The sequence below is a fragment of the Hyla sarda genome, chromosome 3 (assembly GCF_029499605.1).
Source record: "Hyla sarda isolate aHylSar1 chromosome 3, aHylSar1.hap1, whole genome shotgun sequence".
Lineage (NCBI taxonomy): Eukaryota > Metazoa > Chordata > Amphibia > Anura > Hylidae > Hyla > Hyla sarda.
The window spans coordinates 338,496,299-338,515,319 of NC_079191.1; the positions used below are offsets into that span (position 1 = coordinate 338,496,299).

The 19,021-nt window shown below is 39.8% G+C and overlaps 1 protein-coding gene across 1 annotated transcript in view; it reads left to right on the top strand.

Moving 5' to 3' along the window:
• Positions 1-19,021, top strand: part of TTC27 (tetratricopeptide repeat domain 27) — a 367,717-nt gene that overhangs the window by 106,191 nt on the left and 242,505 nt on the right. Inside the window, exon 6 of the mRNA XM_056567404.1 lies at positions 5,505-5,607. Coding sequence (XP_056423379.1) covers positions 5,505-5,607 — 103 coding nt within the window. The remainder of the gene's footprint in view (positions 1-5,504; positions 5,608-19,021) is intronic.

Below are 19,021 nucleotides of genomic sequence, written 5' to 3' on the forward strand. Positions count from 1 at the left end.
TAAAAGGATTGGCAGGGGTGGGGGGCGCGCACACAAAGTCCATCTGCACACGTTTCCTCTAGCTATAGCATTATTGCATGGACATTCAGAAACACAGATCTAAGGTAAACATTTTAATATCTCAGAATTTGGGACAATTGCTGAGTCTAGTCAAAACAAAATCTTGTGTGCGTAAAGACAATGGCCCTCATTTACTATTCTAAACCCGACGTTTTTTTTTGTCTGCGACATGTCACAGACATGGTGCGCCAGTCTGCGACACAATGCGACATTTTTTCCCGACGGACCCGATGTGGATTCTCCCAAACCCGAAAAAGGGGCGTAATCCGACATTTCTGAGCTTTCCCATGTATTTATAAAGGTTTCCAACCCGAATTTGTTGAATTGTTGTGGATTTTTTCCCGACAACTCAGAGGAGTTGGAAACCAAAACCAACAAAACCCACGTGTGACAAACAGGATGCGACATAATAAATACCAGGGGAAAAAAGCAATCGGGTAAGAAAGCAAGATAGACTTACAACCCGATTTTCTAAGTAAATGAGGGGCAATGTGTTAATGCCAAAATGTTATGACTAGATTAAGCAATTGTCCCAGTTAGCTATTTTCTGGAATTACACAATTTTTGTCGGATCCGTTATAGGATGGTACAGACATTATATTTATCCATTTAGGAGGGGCACCAATACCTAGGTTTAGGGATTCATTGCCCCTCCCCAGGGTTGTGCTTTAGCTCTGAGTGAGCTTTTTAATTGTGTTTACTATATTGTCCCTTCACTAGTGTGATTTATTTGTTCTATATTGGAATTTTGTACAAAAAACTTTGAATTTTATTCTAATTACGGTGTGCTGCCTTAAAGGGGTATTCTAGGAAAAAACTTTTTTTTAAATATCAACTGACTCCAGAAAGTTAAACAGATTTGTAAATTACTTCTATTAAAAAATCTTAATCCTTTCAGTACTTATGAGCTTCTGAAGTTGAGTTGTTCTTTTCTGTCTAAGTGCTCTCTTATGACACGTATCTCGGTAACCGCCCAGTTTAGAAGCAAATCCCCATAGCAAACCTCTTCTAAACTGGGCGGTTACCGAGACACGTGTCATCAGAGAGCGCTTAGACAGAAAAGAACAACCTTAACTTCAGAAGCTCATAAGTACTGAAAGGATTAAGATTTTTTAATAGAAGTAATTTACAAATCTATTTAACTTTCTGGAGCCAGTTGATATTTAAAAAAATGTTTTTTCCTGGAATACCCCTTTAACTTAGTGTTGCTTAGTTTTCTTTTTACATGGTCTAGTGTTGATCACAGAGTAGCACCTGATTTTTTTTCACCATTGTTATTATTGTGGATTGAGCCCCCTTTCTTTTTTTGTTAGAGAGAGTACATGTCACCAAATAAAACTTTTAATATAGGGTTCCTTGTATAATTAGCAGAAACTCTCCCATTCACTTGCTTTTAAAATTATCAACATATATATGTTTAAAATGTAATATAAAAAACTAGGTGGCTCTGCCACATTTAATACAGTGAGTTTGGTTTCCTCCTGGACTCGCTTGAGACCAAACTCAGGAAGTGCTTTTCTGCTCTGAGGTTGATTGACAGCTGCACAGAAAGTGAAAGCTTCAGTGATGTCATGCCTGCTGGGGAACGCCCACTTTCTCCTGCTGGGATATTGCACAATGTGAGCAAGAATAAAGGTATTATACACAGCTTTTCAAAGCTCAGAATTTTTTTTAAAGGGTGGGATGAGTGTTAGGAGTAGCTAGGGAACATAGCCTGAGTTAGTTTAGAACAATTTATTTGGTGACAGGTACTCTTTTTAAATTTACAATTTTTTTCTTCCCATGTCTATAGTATTTATCTAACAGATTGGAATGGGAATTGCAATTACAGATTCCCTTTTATAAAGACCTATCCTTTTAGCTTGCTGACATTACATATTACAAGGACTCTATTGCTAACATTAATTTAGCTTTTTTTTTTATAAATGAACTGCTGAATTGGTGAACTGTTGAATTCTTTTTTTCTGCAAATCAGTTATTTTATATTTGTATTTATTTGGTAGTCATAGTCGAAAAAGACCACCTGGCCCTGAAGGCCCCTGGCTGCTATGTCAACCAACAAACACCCTGTGAATGCAGCCAATGGGGGAGTGGTGCATGGCTTCTTACTGCATGCCACCAGTGCCAACATCTGATCAGCCCTCCATGATACAATCGGGGGAGCCAATCAATTGGCATGGCAGCTGGGAGTCTTCTGAAGATCCTCATGATTGCAACGTTAGGACTCAGATTTTACCCTATAGGTATATACAACCCAATAGAATTGTTATTTTTCAGTCACCCTGCATCTGAAAATCATTAAATCAAAAATGACATCTTAGTATGCAAATTAGCAAGGGCCAGACTTCTCTATAGGGATTATTTTTTTAAGTTATAGGGGTCACAGTATGGCAATGCAAACTACATAAATTGCAGTGACCCGCAGAATAAAGTTAATATGTACCGTAGTTTTTCTGCATGATGAACAAGGGAACAAAAAACAAAATCCACAATTGCAATTTTTTATTTTGCTGCCGAAAATCTACAGTGGAGATCTCACCCCCATTCATACACACTGCGATCTCACGATAAAATCCGCTCTTGTGAATAAGCCCTTAGGGTACTTTTATGTATGCTTATTTTCTGCTGCTGATTTTCCTACCCTTTGAAGCTTCAGAAAATACACAGAAACGTGTGAATATACTTAAAAAAAAAAAATCATCAGTTATTAACTTTTACTCACCAACCTATACTTTGAAACTTTAACCCCTTAAGGACCACGGGTTTTTCCGTTTTTGCACTTTCATTTTTTCCTCCTCACCTTTTAAAACTCATAACGCTTTAAATTTTGCACCTAAAAATCCATATGATGGCTTATTTTTTGCACCACCAATTCTACTTTGCAGTGACCTTAGTCATTTTACCCAAAATTCTACGGCGAAACAGAAAAAAAATAATTGTGTGACGAAATTGAAGAAAAAAGGCCATTTTGTAAGTTTTGTGAGCTTCCGTTCCTACGCAGTAAATTTTTCGGTAAAAATGACACCTAATCTTTATTCTGTAGCTCCATACGATTAAAATGATACCATACTTATATAGGTTTGATTTTGTCGTATTTCTGGAAAAAATTATAACTACACGCAGGAAAATGAATATGTTTAAATTGTCATCTTCTGACCCCCTATAACTTTTTTATTTTACAGCGTATGGAGCGGTATGAGGGTTCATTTTTTGCGTCATTAACTGAAGTGTTTATCGGTACTATTTTTGTATTGATCGGACTTTTTGATCGCTTTTTATTAATTTTTTCATGATATAAAAAGTGACCAAAAATACGCTAGTTTGGACTTTTGGAATTTTTTTTGCACGTACACCATTGATCTTGCAGTTTAATTAATAATATATATATATTTTTTTTTATAGTTCAGACATTTACACACGCGGCGATACCACATATGTTTATATTTATTTTTATTTACATGGTTTTTTTTTTTTTAATGGGAAAATGGGGGGTGATTTGGACTTTTATTAGGGAAAGGGTTAAATCACATTTATTAACTTTTTTTTTACACAATTTTTTTTATTTTTTGCAATGTTATAGCCCCCAAAGGGGGCTATAACATTGAATACACTGATTGCCAGCACTGTTCACTGCAAAGCCATAGCTTTGCATTGAACAGTGTTATCGGCGGACGATTGCTCATGCCTGAATCTCAGGCTTGGAGCAATCAATTGCCGATCGGATGTGCCGGAGGAAGGGGAGTGACCCTCCGCTCGCGTCCTAGCTGGTCGGGACACCGCATTTTTTCTGCGGTGGTCCCGATCAGCTCCTCTAAGCAGCCAGGAAAGTTTTACTTTTGTTTTAGACGCAGTGTTCAACTTTGAACGCCGTGTCTAAAGGGTTAATAGGGTTAAATAGCGTTAATAGTTAACCACGATCGCTGCCCCGGGTCCCAGCTTCAGATACCTGCTGGGACCGACCCGATATGACACGCGGTGACCGCGCGTTATATCACAGGAGCCAGCTACGGACGTAAATATACGTCCGTGGTCGTTAAGGGGTTAAGACTGGTTTAGAGGTTATCCCAGGGAGCTTGCATCAGCTACAAGGAGAGTATATTTAAAAGAAGAAAAACTACCAAAAGAGGATATAGTTTTAAAGGGGTATTCCAGGAAAAAACTTTTTTATATATATATCAACTGGCTCCGGAAAGTTAAACAGATTTGTAAATTACTTCCATTAAAAAATCTTAATCCTTCCAATAGTTATTAGCTTCTGAAGTTTTCTGTCTAACTGCTCAATGATGATGTCACGTCCCGGGAGCTGTGCATGATGGGAGAATATCCCCATAGGAACTGCACAGCTCCCGGGACGTGAGTCATCAGAAAGCAGTTAGACAGAAAACAGCAACTCAACTTCAGAAGCTAATAACTATTGGAAGGATTAAGATTTTTTAATAGAAGTAATTTACAAATCTGTTTAACTTTCCGGAGCCAGTTGATATATAAAAAAAAGTTTTGGCCTGGAATACCCCTTTAAGCATACATGGGATAGGCATAAGGCTATCCTTCATATAAGATCGGGCCAGGAATTATTCATAGTAATCAGGATATATGGAATACTAGATGGGCGCATGGTTCTTATCTTCCAACACATTCTATGTTTCCATTACGATCAGAGTGATCTTGTTAGTCCATTATATGAAATTCTAGTCACTTCCATCACCCCATGTTAGGGTAGTATCGCTGCACCTTGTAATATGCTTTTGTTGTGACGGCGCTCTCATGTGTGTTGACCTTCTTTAAATAAAGTGTGTCAGCTTGTTATTTTGTGATTTTCTCTTCAAACTCAAATCCCTCTGTCTACTGTCCTTGGAATACTCCAGGAGAATACAAATGATTGTCTGCTCATATTGAGCATTTTATACTACTTTAATTTTCTCTTCATGACTGTGTGGCCTTAGGCAAGTCTGAAAAATAATAAAAGAAAAGGAATATTCCAAAGAATATAAAAGATTCTGTGCTGTTTAAAGTGTCATTTGCATTTGTGCAGTGCTGGTCTTTGTAGAATGCCGGCTGGATTTCTTGAGATTGTGATATGCTGTTTAAATTATGCAGATAGAAAGAAAAACCCATGATCTAATGGATTTCACTTTATTTTAGGCTCATACATAGTTGGCATGTTATATTTATGCCCATTTTATTTGAATTTTATTCAATGTGATTTTCCGTTACCTGTTAAATAGCACCACTAGTTTTGCTTGCAGTAAGATAATGGAGATAAACATTTCTCGTTACCTGTTCATATGCTTAATTTCTTCTGAAGGGGCCCTTTAGGGAACAGGATACAGCTGATCGCTAGATCCCTAGCAGGGGGACACTTATCTTATTTTTTAGGGAACCTTCTAACAAAAAAGGATTATCCAAAGTGAAGAACCTTGTTAACAATCCATTTCCCCTTTCAGGTGTTACCTTGGTGGACCCTAAGATGTGTGAACATTCACCAAAAGCTTTTGGCGGAGCGTTCTCCTGAATTGTTCTCTGTTGCACAAACCATTATTGAAGGAGGTAGGTATTATGTCACTATGTACTTGTATCCTGACACAGGAACACCTTCTAAGATAACAAAGTGTGTATATTTAACTTCATAGGTCACATAGAAACAGTTGTGTATGCCTACTCTGCTATCTTGCACTGTCCATTGTGCATTTATTTTTAACACACATGCATAGATTTGGAGCTCATTTTAAAGGGGTTATCCAGTTTTTGTTTTTTTTTTTCCTTAAGTTGTCAGCGGGCCCTAAATGCACTAAAACAACAATCCAACAGTTCTCAACCTTTCTGATCGACAGTCATCAACCTCAGCGGTCATGTGGTATACTCCTGGTATCTCTGGTCAATGATGGGAGCCATGGTGCCAGCAGGACAGCATGTGACTGCTGAGGCCAGTGATTGGCTGTGGTGGTCATGTGATATCCTATTCAAAAGGAGGACCAGGGAGCTGACTGGAGGGATCAACACTGGATCAGAGAGGGGAGAAACTGCCGTTTGTTGTTTTTTTTTTACACATTTAGACTTGTAACAAAATCTTACTTTTTTTTTTTCCCAAACAGTTTGTGCAAAATTTGAGACTTTTGAACCAAGTGGGAAGCATGGCATGGTGTGATGGGGGTGTAATTGTAGTGTAAGTGTACACTAGCTTCAAGCTTGTTTGTGCCTCTCTATGAATCCAGCATGGATGAGAAGGGCGGCACTGTACTTAAGACTGGCGTATATATATGCCAGTCTTGGTAAATTCGCCCCTTTTGTGCAGTCTTTCTGTATGGCAGTCTAATATACACATTTTTGGAAAATTCCAGAACGTTGCCTGACTGACTGCATTGAGCCCTTTTACCACTATTTGTGTGCTGTACATGTTTGCCAAACCCATTAGACCCCTTAATAACCACCACTCTGTATTATTATTTACAAGTTATTTACAATTATTTAAAAGTTATACAGTTGCCCATAGCAACCAATTAGATTGCTTTGTTCATTTAAAAAAAAAAGCTGAGCACACTTCATATCCGGTGGGTCCCGGTTTCTAACAGCCAGGACCCACGGTTAATGCGGGACATTGCCGATTTAGATGCTGCGATCGGAGTTCATCCAAGCGTCTAAATTACAGGTCCCAATGAGCTGAATGGACAGCAGGAGGGCCCTTACCTGCCTCCTCGCCATCCGATTAGTGACCTTATGTCTCAGACAGGCTCTGCAGGCTAGTGCAACAGAACACCGATAACACTGGTCAATGCTGAGCCAAAACCTAGCATTAAAAACTGTATGCAATCACAAGGTTGCATGTTATAGCCCTCTATGGGGACTTAAAAAAAGTGTATAAAAAAATTAATAAAGTAAAAGTGAATTAACCACTCCTAAAAAAGATTAAATCACCCCCTTTCCCATTTTTTATATAAAATAATGTAATCAAAAATAAACAATTATATTTGCTACTGCCATGTGCAAATGTCTGAACAATTAAAATATAAGGTTAGTTAAACCGCACGTACACGTAAAAAGTCCAAAATTGCAATTTTTTTTAAATTAGTAAAATAAAAACTACATAAATTAGGTATCCTTGTAACCGTATGGACCTAAAGAATAAAAATAATTGTTAATTTTTACTGAACAGTCCACTTCGCAGAAACAGAAACCCCCAAAATTACAAAATGGCAGTTTTTTTTTAAATTTCATAAATAAGTTTTTTATTTTTCTGCCATAGATTTTGTTATGAAATGATTGATGTTATTACAAAGTACAATTGGTGACACACAACACAAGCCCTTATATGGGTCTGTAGGTGTGAAATTGAAAGATTTATCATTTTTAGAACGGGAGGAGGAAAAAACGAAAGTGCAAAAACAAAAAATTGCTGAAGTCTTTTAAAGCCAAAATGGGCTTGGTCCTTAAAGGTTGGGTACACTCAAATTGTGGTACCGTATATACTCGAGTATAAGCCGACCCCCCCTAATTTCACCCTAAAAAACCCAGGAAAAGTTATTGACTCGACTATAAGCCTAGGGTGGGAAATACATAATCGCCCAAGCCCCCCCCGGTCATCATCCAGACCCCCTGTCATTAACACCCCCCGTCATCATCCCCCTCGTCATCATCCCACCCCCCCTTCATCATCTACACCTTTCTATCCCTTTCAGTGGTCTTCAGCCTACGGATCTAGGTCCGCAGGTTGAAGACCACTGCGGCCTTCGTCATCATCCAGACAACCCCTTTAGTTTTCTACTCACCTCAGTGGGAAGGAAGGGTGAGCTGGTCCGGGCCATCTATGCTGCAGGGACCGTCCGGTGGGGAGGGTTACTCGTTCCGGAGTGTCCATCTTCACCGGAGGCCCTGTGCGTCGTCGTCAAGGAAACGTCACTAGTCTGGGGCCGGGCCCGGAGTGGAGAAGCGTTCCTCCCGGTGAAGATGGACACTCCGGAACCACTAACCCTCCCCACCGGACGGTCCCTGCAGCATAGATGGCCCGGACCAGCTCACCCTTCCTTCCCATCGAGGGGAGGTGAGTAGAAAACGAAAGGGGGGTCTGGATGATGACGAAGGCCGCAGTGGTCTTCAACCTGCGGACCTCCAGATGTTTCAAAACTACAACTTCCAGCATGCCCGGACAGCCTGGACATGCTGGGAGTTGTAGTTTTGCAACATCTGGAGGTCTGCAGGTTGAAGACCACGGAGAAGGGATGGACAGGCGGAGAGTTCACTCTAGTGTAAGCCAAGGGGGGCGTTTTCAGCACGAAAAAACGTGCTGAAAAACTCGGCTTATACTAGAGTATATTCGGTAAGTTGTTTTAGCCAAAATCAGCATGGAACCAACATGGAAACATTTGCACTTTTTACTCTTTTTTTGGATTTACTCCTGGTTTTGGCTAAAAATACTGACTGAAATACTAAGTGTGAACCCAAAAATTAGACACAAAAGTCTCAATAAACAGTAGGCCAACATTGCACTGTCCTAAGTGTTTGCCATAATTTAGGGAATCCTCTATATACTGAACTTATATACTTAGAACAAAACTTAGAGTTTTAACGATTCAAAAAATATTTATTTTTATTATTAAAATGATGTCACATTAAAATATTACAGGCAGAAAACACTAATAAAGCTGGATGGCATAGGGACACATCTTAGAATTCATAATATTATATTGCACTAAGCCCAATAATAAAGTGCATATGTGACTGCATGTGGATTATCCACTTTCTTGTAACAAAGTGAACTATGTATATACTAGAGATGAGCGAATTTACAGTAAATTCGATTCGTCAAGAACTTCTCGGCGTGGTAATTGATGACTTATCCTGCATAAATTAGTTCAGCTTTCTGGTGCTCCGGTGGGCTGGAAAAGGTGGATACAGTCCTAGCAGACTCTTTCCTACGACTGTATCCACCTTTTCCAGCCCACCGGAGCACCTGAAAGCTGAACTAATTTATGCAGGATAAGTCATCAACTGCCGAGCCGAGACGTTCGTGATGAATCGAATTTACTGTAAATTCGCTCATCTCTACTATATACCATGCGGTCTATTCAATTATTAACAAGGTGCAAAATGCATATACAGTGCAATCTATTCAACAAAGTGCCTTAAGCATCTATAGTACAGTCTATTATATTGTAACAAAGTACACTATGCACTGTATTACAATCTATTTACATGTGCCAAAGTGCATTATGCATATACAAATACCCTATTGCAATCACTATGAGATACTATTGGAGTTTCATGTCACCACTTTAGATATCCTCAATACGGTCTCCTCTCTCAATGCACAAAAATAGTTTGCTAGTGATCCTTAACAATCAGCTCACTATTGGGCATAAAAGTGTCGCTTACCCATGTTACTGATGATGTCCATATGGCTACCCCTACAGCTGTTTGGGCTCCTTCCTCAGGGTGCACGTTATTTGTCTGTCTCTTACTCCCTTTTATATCCACTACCACCTTCCACTTCCTGAACGCTACTACTACTTCCGCCCGCCTTACCATGATTGAATGTTACGGCGCACATGCAATCATGGTAAGGCGGGCGGAAGTAGTAGTAGCGTTCAGGAAGTGGAAGGTGGTAGTGGATATAAAAGGGAGTAAGAGACAGACAAATAACGTGCACCCTGAGGAAGGAGCCCAAACAGCTGTAGGGGTAGCCATACGGACATCATCAGTAACATGGGTAAGCGACACTTCTATGCCCAATAGTGAGCTGATTGTTAAGGATCCCTAGCAAACTATTTTTGTGCATTGAGAGAGGAGACCGTATTGAGGATATCTAAAGTGGTGACATGAAACTCCAATAGTATCTCATAGTGATTGCAATAGGGTATTTGTATATGCATAATGCACTTTGGCACATGTAAATAGATTGTAATACAGTGCATAGTGTACTTTGTTACAATATAATAGACTGTACTATAGATGCTTAAGGCACTTTGTTGAATAGATTGCACTGTATATGCATTTTGCACCTTGTTAATAATTGAATAGACCGCATGGTATATACATAGTTCACTTTGTTACAAGTAAGTGGATAATCCACATGCAGTCACATATGCACTTTATTATTGGGCTTAGTGCAATATAATATTATGAATTCTAAGATGTGTCCCTATGCCATCCAGCTTTATTAGTGTATCCTGCCTGTAATATTTTAATGTGATATAATTTTAATAATAAAAATAAATATTTTTTGAATCGTTAAAACTCTAAGATTTGTTCTAAGTATATAAGTTGAACCCAGCCTAAATCTTAAATTGCTAACATGTATATTTATCGCTTTAGCTGTTTACTTTAAGGCCACTTGAAGTGTCTAAGAAATCTTTATATTAGGAATTGCTGGACTTTTCTGATATGTGATGAATGATGGAAGTGTCTTTTCTGATGATAAAATAAAGTTGTATTCTGAATGCTAATTACAGTGTCATAAAGTAAGGTAACTGCACATATTGCAGTAAGATCTATTTATAGAAGTCTAGGCAAACAGAGTAAGAAAAGTCAGTGTATGGTAGTGATTGTGTGTGTGTGTGTGTGTGTGTGTGTGTGTACACAATATACAATTCATTTGGACATTTTCCAAACCTTTCACATTTATGTTGCTATCATTTATTTATTTTTTTAAATCAAGTATTGCCACATCATTGTGCACTCATATTTCACATTGACACAAGTATTCAGATCAAGGAAATTTAGTTTCCTTGATCATCTTTGAGATGTTTCTACACTTTGATTGGAGTCACTTGTGGAAAGTTCAGATGATTGGACATGATGGCCATAAGGTTAAAAGAGCCTATAAAGCTAAGAGACAGGACTGTGTAGAGGCACAGATCTAAAGAAGGGTACTAAAAACTTCAGCTGCACTACACCACCAGGACTCTTCCTTGAGCTGGCTGTGCTTCCAAACAAAGTAATTGGGACGAGAAGGGTATTGGTAAGAGAGGTGACCAAGAAACCCAATGGTCACTCTAACTGAGCAACCATCATTGAAGCACTCCACCAATCTAGGCTTTATGGTAGAGTTTGCAGGAACAAGCCTCTCCACAGTAAAAGAAACATGAAAGCCTACCTGATGTTTGCAGAACAGCATCTAAAGAAGTCTCCTAAATGATAAACCAGATTTTTTATTTTGATGTAACTAAAATTGAATTTTATAACCAAATTTCTTAATACTGGGGGACATTTATGATTGTTGGCTTTGGTTAGTGAGTTCTGAAGTCATTTTTTTTGCTTTAGTTTTGCTTGTGTGACATATTTATCACACTATCACAGGGGGTTGATAAATTTGGTGCACATAAGCCAAAAAAAAAAAGAAAACCCACTTTAGAGCACCACTTATTTAAATAAAAAAACAATAAATGACATCAGAACACAACTTTGTAACACCACCTCCTCTCCTCTGTGACTTTTCTGCTCTAAAGTCACAGCTGTGAAAAACATGATAAATGTTTGACATATTTTGTACCACTCTTTTTCCCTAACTATACTAACCCATTTTTGTGTGGTTTTTTTTTTTACTCTCATTTTAGATCTGTATACTCAGAGAACTACTTTAGACTCAGTGGACTACCTCGGTGACCTACTTTTTTTTTGTTTAATACTAATAAAGTGGTTAATGAGGGCTTGGGGGGGGAGGGGGGCTTTTTGGAATAAAAGTTTTTTTTTAAATGATGTGCATTTTTTAAATTTAATTTATTTTACAGGCTAAGTAGCGGAAACTTGTAGACTGAGTCCATTGCTAAGCTAGCGCTAACCCCAGTTTTTACCTGGTTCCCACCACTACAGAGATGCTGTGAAGAGCCGGTACCAATAGGCCGGAAGCTTCAAAAATCCCGCTCTTGTGCCTAGGTGGTAACAGGCTGAAGTTATTTAGGCTGTGGAAGGCCAAAAACAATGGTCCTTATCCACCCTGGTAACATTAGGGTGTTGGTTGGTTGATTGGTATCATGCTGAGAATGAAAATATGTGTAACCCCACATGTTTTTTTATGAATAATTTTTTGTGTGGTTCCCTCTATTTTTATTATTGGACAGATACAGCCAGGAACAGACTGACAGTCCCAGGGTGGGTGAGGACCATTGTTACTTGCCCTCCCCAGCCTAAATAACACCAGCCTGTTACCGCCTAGGCCCAGGAGCGCCATTTTGATGCTCCCGACCTTTTGGTACCGCCTCTTTCCGGCACCCCTGTGGTGGTAAGTACCTGGGTAAGAATTGGGGGTTAGCACTAGCTGTTTTTAGGGCTAATGCTAAACCCCAGCATAGTAATGGACACTTAGTAATTCCACTAAAAAGCCTGTAAAGTAAATAAAAAAAAGTATAAAAACTTTTATTTAACCCCTTAAGGACCGGGGTTTTTTCCATTTTTGCATTTTCGTTTTTTGCTCCTTGCCTTTAAAAAATCATAACTTTTTCAATTTTGCACCTAAAAATCCATATGATGGCTTATTTTTTGCGCCACCAATTCTACTTTGTAATGACATCAGTCATTTTGCCCAAAAATCTACGGTGAAACGGAAAAAAAAATCATTGTGCGACAAAATTGAAAAAAACCCGCCGTTTTGTAAATTTTGGGGGCTTCCGTTTCTACGTAGTAAATTTTTCGGTAAAAATGACACCTTATCTTTATTCTGTAGGTCCATACGATTAAAAGAATACCCTACTTATATAGGTTTGATTTTGTCGTACGTCTGGAAAAAATCATAACTACATGCAGGAAAATTAATACGTTTAAAATTGTCATCTTCTGACCCCTATAACTTTTTTATTTTTCCGTGTATGGGGCGGTATGAGGGCTCATTTTTTGTGCCGTGATCTGAAGTTTTTAACGGTACCATTTTTGCATTGATAGGACTTATTGATCGCTTTATTTATTCATTTTTAAATGATATAAAAAGTGACCAAAAATGCACTATTTTGGACTTTGGAATTTTTTTGCGCGCACGCCATTGACCGAGCGGTTTAATTATTTATATATTTTTATAATTCGGACATTTCCGCACGCGGTGATACCACATATGTTTATTTTTATTTTTATTTACAATGTGTTTTTTTTTTATGGGAAAAGGGGGGTGATTCAAACTTTTAATAGATGAGGGGTTAAATGATATTCATTCACTTTTTTTTTCACTTTTTTTTTGCAGTATTATCGGTCCCATAGGGACCTATAACACTGCACACACTGATCTTCATCATTGATCACTGGTTTCTCATAGGAAACCAGTGATCGACGATTCTGCCGCATGACTGCTCATGCCTGGATCTCAGGCACTGAGCAGTCATTCGGCGATCGGACAGCGAGGATGCAGGTAGGGGCCCTCCCGCTGTCCTGTAAGCTGTTCGGGATGCCGCGATTTCGCCGTGGGTATCCCGAACAACCCACTGAGTTAACCGGCAGCTTTCACTTTCGGTTTTAGCCGTGCGGCTCAGCTCTGAGCGCGCGGCTAAAGGGTTAATAGCGCGCGGCACCGCGATCGGCGCTGCGCGCTATTAGCGGCGGTTCCCGGCTTCACTATGACGCCGTGCCCGCCGTGCTATGATGCGGGGTTACCGTGTAACCCCGCTTTATATCAGGGGAGCAGGACCAAGGACGTACCAGTACGTCCTTGGTCCTTAAGGGGTTAAAAAAAAACACTCCCCCCCCCCCCCCCCCATCCCTCTTTAACCATTTTAATAATATTAAACAAAAATCCATTGGTCATTGACGTAGTCCACCGAATCCGAAGTATTCCCCACAATACACTGATCGGAAATAAGAAGAAAAAAAATAAACATGAAAAATAGGTTAGTATATTTATGGTGCTCTCCCCTGGGGAGAATGCCCATAAAGGAGGGTTTCCCTCCAGCCTCCAGCTGTTGCTAAACTATAACCCCCATCATTTCCAGACAGCCTTTGGTTGTTTGAGAATAATGGGAGTTGTAATTTAGCTACAGTGTTCCTCCAGTTTAGCAACAGCTGGAGGCTCCCTGTTCCTAAACTACAACTTTCATCCTGGGAGTTGTAGTTAAGAACAGCTAGAGGCCCCCTGTTCCTAAACAACAACTCCTATCATGGTTTCAGGCGGGAAATTTGAAATTATAGTGCCGTAGTTTTATACTCTGCCGGTCTTGTGAAAATAAACCACCCAACCGCACATCTACCACCTGCCCACTAGCTGCTGTAAGGTCATGCTGGGAGTTGTTGTCTTGCATTAGCAAGTGGGCGGGTGGCCAGAGAGCGGAGCTTTTCGCACGGAAAGTTGCAGTTGCGGCTTTTTAAAAAGTGGAAAACTTCAATGTCGCTCACTACACCGATCTAATCCACCACGCCTGCGCACGGAGACGCCGATCCCGCCCTCGGCCCAAGGTAATGCAGAAGAAAGGGATTGTCCAGCGCAAGGCTTGCGGATAATCTAATCCTTTGGATAGGGGATAAGATACCAGGGGCAGAGTACCCCTTTAAAGGGGTATTCCAGGATTTATTTATTTTTTATTTGACTATGCTACAGGGGCTGTAAAGTGTAGTTCATAATATAATGTCTGTACATGTTTTTCATGTCGGTCTCACGATTCTTATGTGATCTTTGCCCCAAAGTTTATTTTTAACAGCATACAAAATGACTGGCGTCTCAGGTTTTCCCAGGTTGCAGTTTGGCTCGAGACAATGGGTGGAGCAATCGCTGGTTGGGAGGAAGAAGAATTGCAGTTTTGCAACAGCTGGAGGCAGAAAACACTGGTCAAAAAACTCTGGTCTATTGCATTAAAGGCAGCATAAGTGAGTTTCAATGGGTGGGGTGGCTGATGTGTGTGCGGGAGAAAAGTGACCTCACACTTATAAAATAGGAATTATGGGATTTGTAGTTTAATCAAACAATCTCCAACAGGATATAGCCAGTTCACAAAAAGATAGCAACAGCATTATGGTAAACTCACAACATTTAGCCCCAAGACAAGCGTGGATCCTTCCTATGTAGGTCCATTACTGTCTGGCAGGTACGTACTAAAATCACCTTATGGTGGAAAAACCCTTTAGGAAGGCTGGAGACTTTACAAAGTTGCTTCTACAAAGTACTGTGTAAATCGTCTGGATATTGATTTAAGTACAATATTTTAGTTTTGTATTTTCAATAATTTAGCAAAAGATTTCTAATAATGGGGTTTTGGAGTGCAGAATGATGGGGGGATTTTTTTCCCTTCAATTTAGCACATGGCTGCCATATAATAAAATGTGAAAAAAGTCTGAAAATTTCCAAGTGTCTTATACCTACAGTATAGATAATGGTGAAGATGTTGAAAAATGACTGTAATTTCTGTTACTGCGATTAATCATACTTTTTTTTTTTTTTTTTGTGGCACTTTTTTTTTTCGTGGCAAAATTTACAAATTATGCGCCAAAATTTTGTGTTTGTCATCCTATTGAAATTTATGTGCGCCAATATTGCAGAGTATGGCACAACATTTTTTTAATAATAAATGCATTACCAGACACCCTGACCCCACAGTAACAAAATACATTACCAGACCTCTCACACACACACACGTAAAAGCGGAGAGTATGAGATCCAGCAGGGATCGTGTGCATGAAGAATTTACATTTTTTTTTTTTTTTTATGTTTAAGTGTGGAGGGCTAGCTGAAATTAGCCCTGTAGTTTACTAATGGTAACTCACGACGCACTGTACATCTTGTACAATGTAACAAAGAAAAAAAAAGGCAATATGACTGCTTATATACCGCTACTTGATTGGTGCTTGTGTGAGAGTTTAACAGAGAGGAGTAAAGGAGAAGACAACCTAGTGGCTGTTAATTGAAAGGGGGTGGGTTTATGCAAGCGGGCGGTAAATAAGAGATGGGCTACCTGATTCTGGGCTCTTGTTTTGCTGGTGAACGCCTCCTGGGCACTTGAGCCTCATTTATTTAATTTATGAAAAGACATCTATCTCAGTGCTGAAAAGGACTATTGAAACAAAGAAGCAGGTATGCCCAGAATTCTGATGAGAAGCCCTGTCTAGACATGGCCAAATTTTTACCCCTGTTTAGCTGCTGACAGATCTGTGGGAGATTACCTTCAATACCCTTGTATAGGTGCTTAAAGGGATATTCCAGGAAAATACTTTATTTTTAATTTTTATATCAACTGGCTCCAGAAAGTGAAACAGATTTGTAAATTACTTCTTTTAAAAAATCTTAATCCTTCCAATACTTATCAGCTGCTGAAGTTGTGTTGTTGTTTTCTGTCTGGTAACAGTGCTCTCTGCTGACATCTCTGCTTGTCTCGTGAACTGCACAGAGAAGAAGAGGTTTGCTATGAGGATTTGCTTCTAAACTGGGTGGTTCCCGAGATACGTGTCATCAGAGAGCACTTAGACATAAAAGAACAGCTCACTTCAGAAGCTCATAAGTACTGAAAGGATCAACATTTTTTGATAGAAGTCATTTACAAATCTGTTCAACTTTCTGGAGCCAGTTGATACATATAAAAAAGTTTTTTCCTGGATAACCCCTTTAAAAGTCCACATGTAAAGTGCCGTCTTATCACCTTATTATTGAACAAAACGTCTAATAAGAGCTGCCAAAACATTTCTTATTTTTAGTCTTTTAGTTCATTTTACAAAAAACTTTTAGCTGTACAAGATTAAGGTTTTGTACAAGAAATAATGTGAGCCTGAGAGGGGATAGGAGGCAGGCAGTGATATACAATGTGATTCAAATTCCCTGGGGAGGGAGCTCAGGTTTTTCAAAAACATTGTAAAGCTTTGAAGTTTAGGTGATAGGAATAAGAAGAATGTTCCAAAGTGTTTATGTAGGTGGAAGGAAGAGCAGACAAGGTTACATGATGAAAAGCATAAGTCCTTGGTAGACCAAAGAGCTTGGTTATTACAATTTATGGAGACAAGAAAGTGGAAATAATGTGATCTAGCAGTTCTGGAATGATAATATTGTATCAAATGCTGGAAAATAGACATTTCAGTTATTAAAGGGTTACAGTAATAAATACAGATAGTACTTGATTGTGTGTTTCATCCATCATCATTCATGCACAGTACGTGCTGTGCAAGCAAGGAACTGAGTAACATGGTGTTGTGTGGCGCTCCTGTTAAGGATAGATGGAGACTGTGCGGAGATAGATATCAGGCTAAAGGATGGTTACAGATACAAAGCTGTGTCTGCATGGAGAGCTCCAAGAGCATTTATCATAAAGGCTGTGCTTGCCTTTACATTATAGGGTGATGACATTGACCATTCAGAAGATAACACTCAAATTACTTTCTACCCCTTTTTTATTTTCTTTAAGATAATTACTTCTGGAGAAGCTTTTGAGTTTTTATTGTTCTGTTTTTCTCTCAGAAAGCTTTTTTTCCATTTTATTTTCCCATAGTTTAAATTTTTAGATTCATTCATGTGCTCATGCTTAAAGAGTACCTGTCATGATCTTGTTATAATTTATTATGATCCCAGTTCACTTCCCCCCCATCATGATAAACTACCCCCTGCCTTTTTATAATTTTTTAGTTTTCTACCTTGATATTTTTCTGTATTTTCTGCTCATTCTCAGTCAGATTCACAGACTGGAAAGGGGCGTTCCCCAGCAGGCCTGACGTCATCTGAAGCCATACAGGGGAGAACTTCCTCCCTCACTCTGCTACACACAGCACAGAGCAGTTCAGTGTGTGATGAGCTATGATTGGATAAGGCTTCACATCTCCCTCAGCACTCCAGGCTGCATTTCCTGATTTAGAATTTCTGCCAGGCCAGCAGGAGTCCAAAGTCTGTGCAAGAGATATTGGGGGGGGGAGGAAATGTTCTCTGGACAAGTAGGGAGACACCTAGTGGCAGTTTTTTTTAAACACAAATAAAACATAGAAAACTTCATTTTTTTTTTAACCCGATAACGACTACGGACGAGTATAGACGTCCAGGTTGGCGGCCGTTCCGCCACCTGGACGTCTATACTCGTCCATGCTTCTCATGGGTGCTGCCCAGTGCACCCACGAGATCGCGGCGGGGACTCGGCTGTAACACACAGCCGGGACCCTGCAGCACTGCCGGGAACGAAGTAAACTTCGGAATTGACCGCTCTGTCACCCCTGCAGCACCCCGCAGCGCAATCGCGGGGTGCTGTGTGTAATCCCCGGCGGGCGGGGACCTGCGTTACTGCCGGGACAGAAGAAAACTTCGGTCCCGGCAGTTTAACCCTTACAGCCGCGGTCGGAAGTGACCACGAGCTGTAAGGAGTTTTGACAGAGGGAGGGGGCTCCCTCCGTCTCTCTCCTGTAGCACCCCGCAACGATCGCAGGGTTCTGCTGCTTACCTGGGCAGCCGGGGGTCTTTACTAGGACCCCCAGGTCTGCCCCGGTTATTGCCTGTGAGGATGTGCCAGAGGCAAGTCCTCATATGCTGCCTGCTAGTGTAAAACTAGCAGGCAGCATATATCTTTGGAATAAGTATTCCAAAGCATTAAAAAAAGTAAAAAATAAAATAAATAAAAGTGTAACAACGATAAGGATAAAAAAAAGTGTGTAAAAAAAAGTGTCAAGAAAAAGTGTGAAAAAATAAAATAAAAATACATTTATTAAATAAATATAATGAAAAATAAAAATGTATGTGTAGGATCACACGGCGCACATCCACAGCATATTACGTGCTCCGGATGCCCGCCAACAGTCACAATAATGAGCTCCCTGCTGCGGCTGGGTAGCTTTGTGTGTCCACTAATAGCGTTGGATTTCACGCCGGCAGTCGGACACACTAGCGGATGAGCGGTTGCGCTCTATGTGACCCTACACTGCGTCCCATTCATACTGCGTTTCCGCAGTGTTAGAGGTTTGCGTCAGCATCATGTCAAAAAGAGTGATGCTGACGTATACTGTAGCAGCTCCATTCATTTCTGAATGAGAAGGTACAGTATACATTGGCATCCCTTTTTTGACATGACAATGGACACCTATGCTGCAGAAACGCAGTACG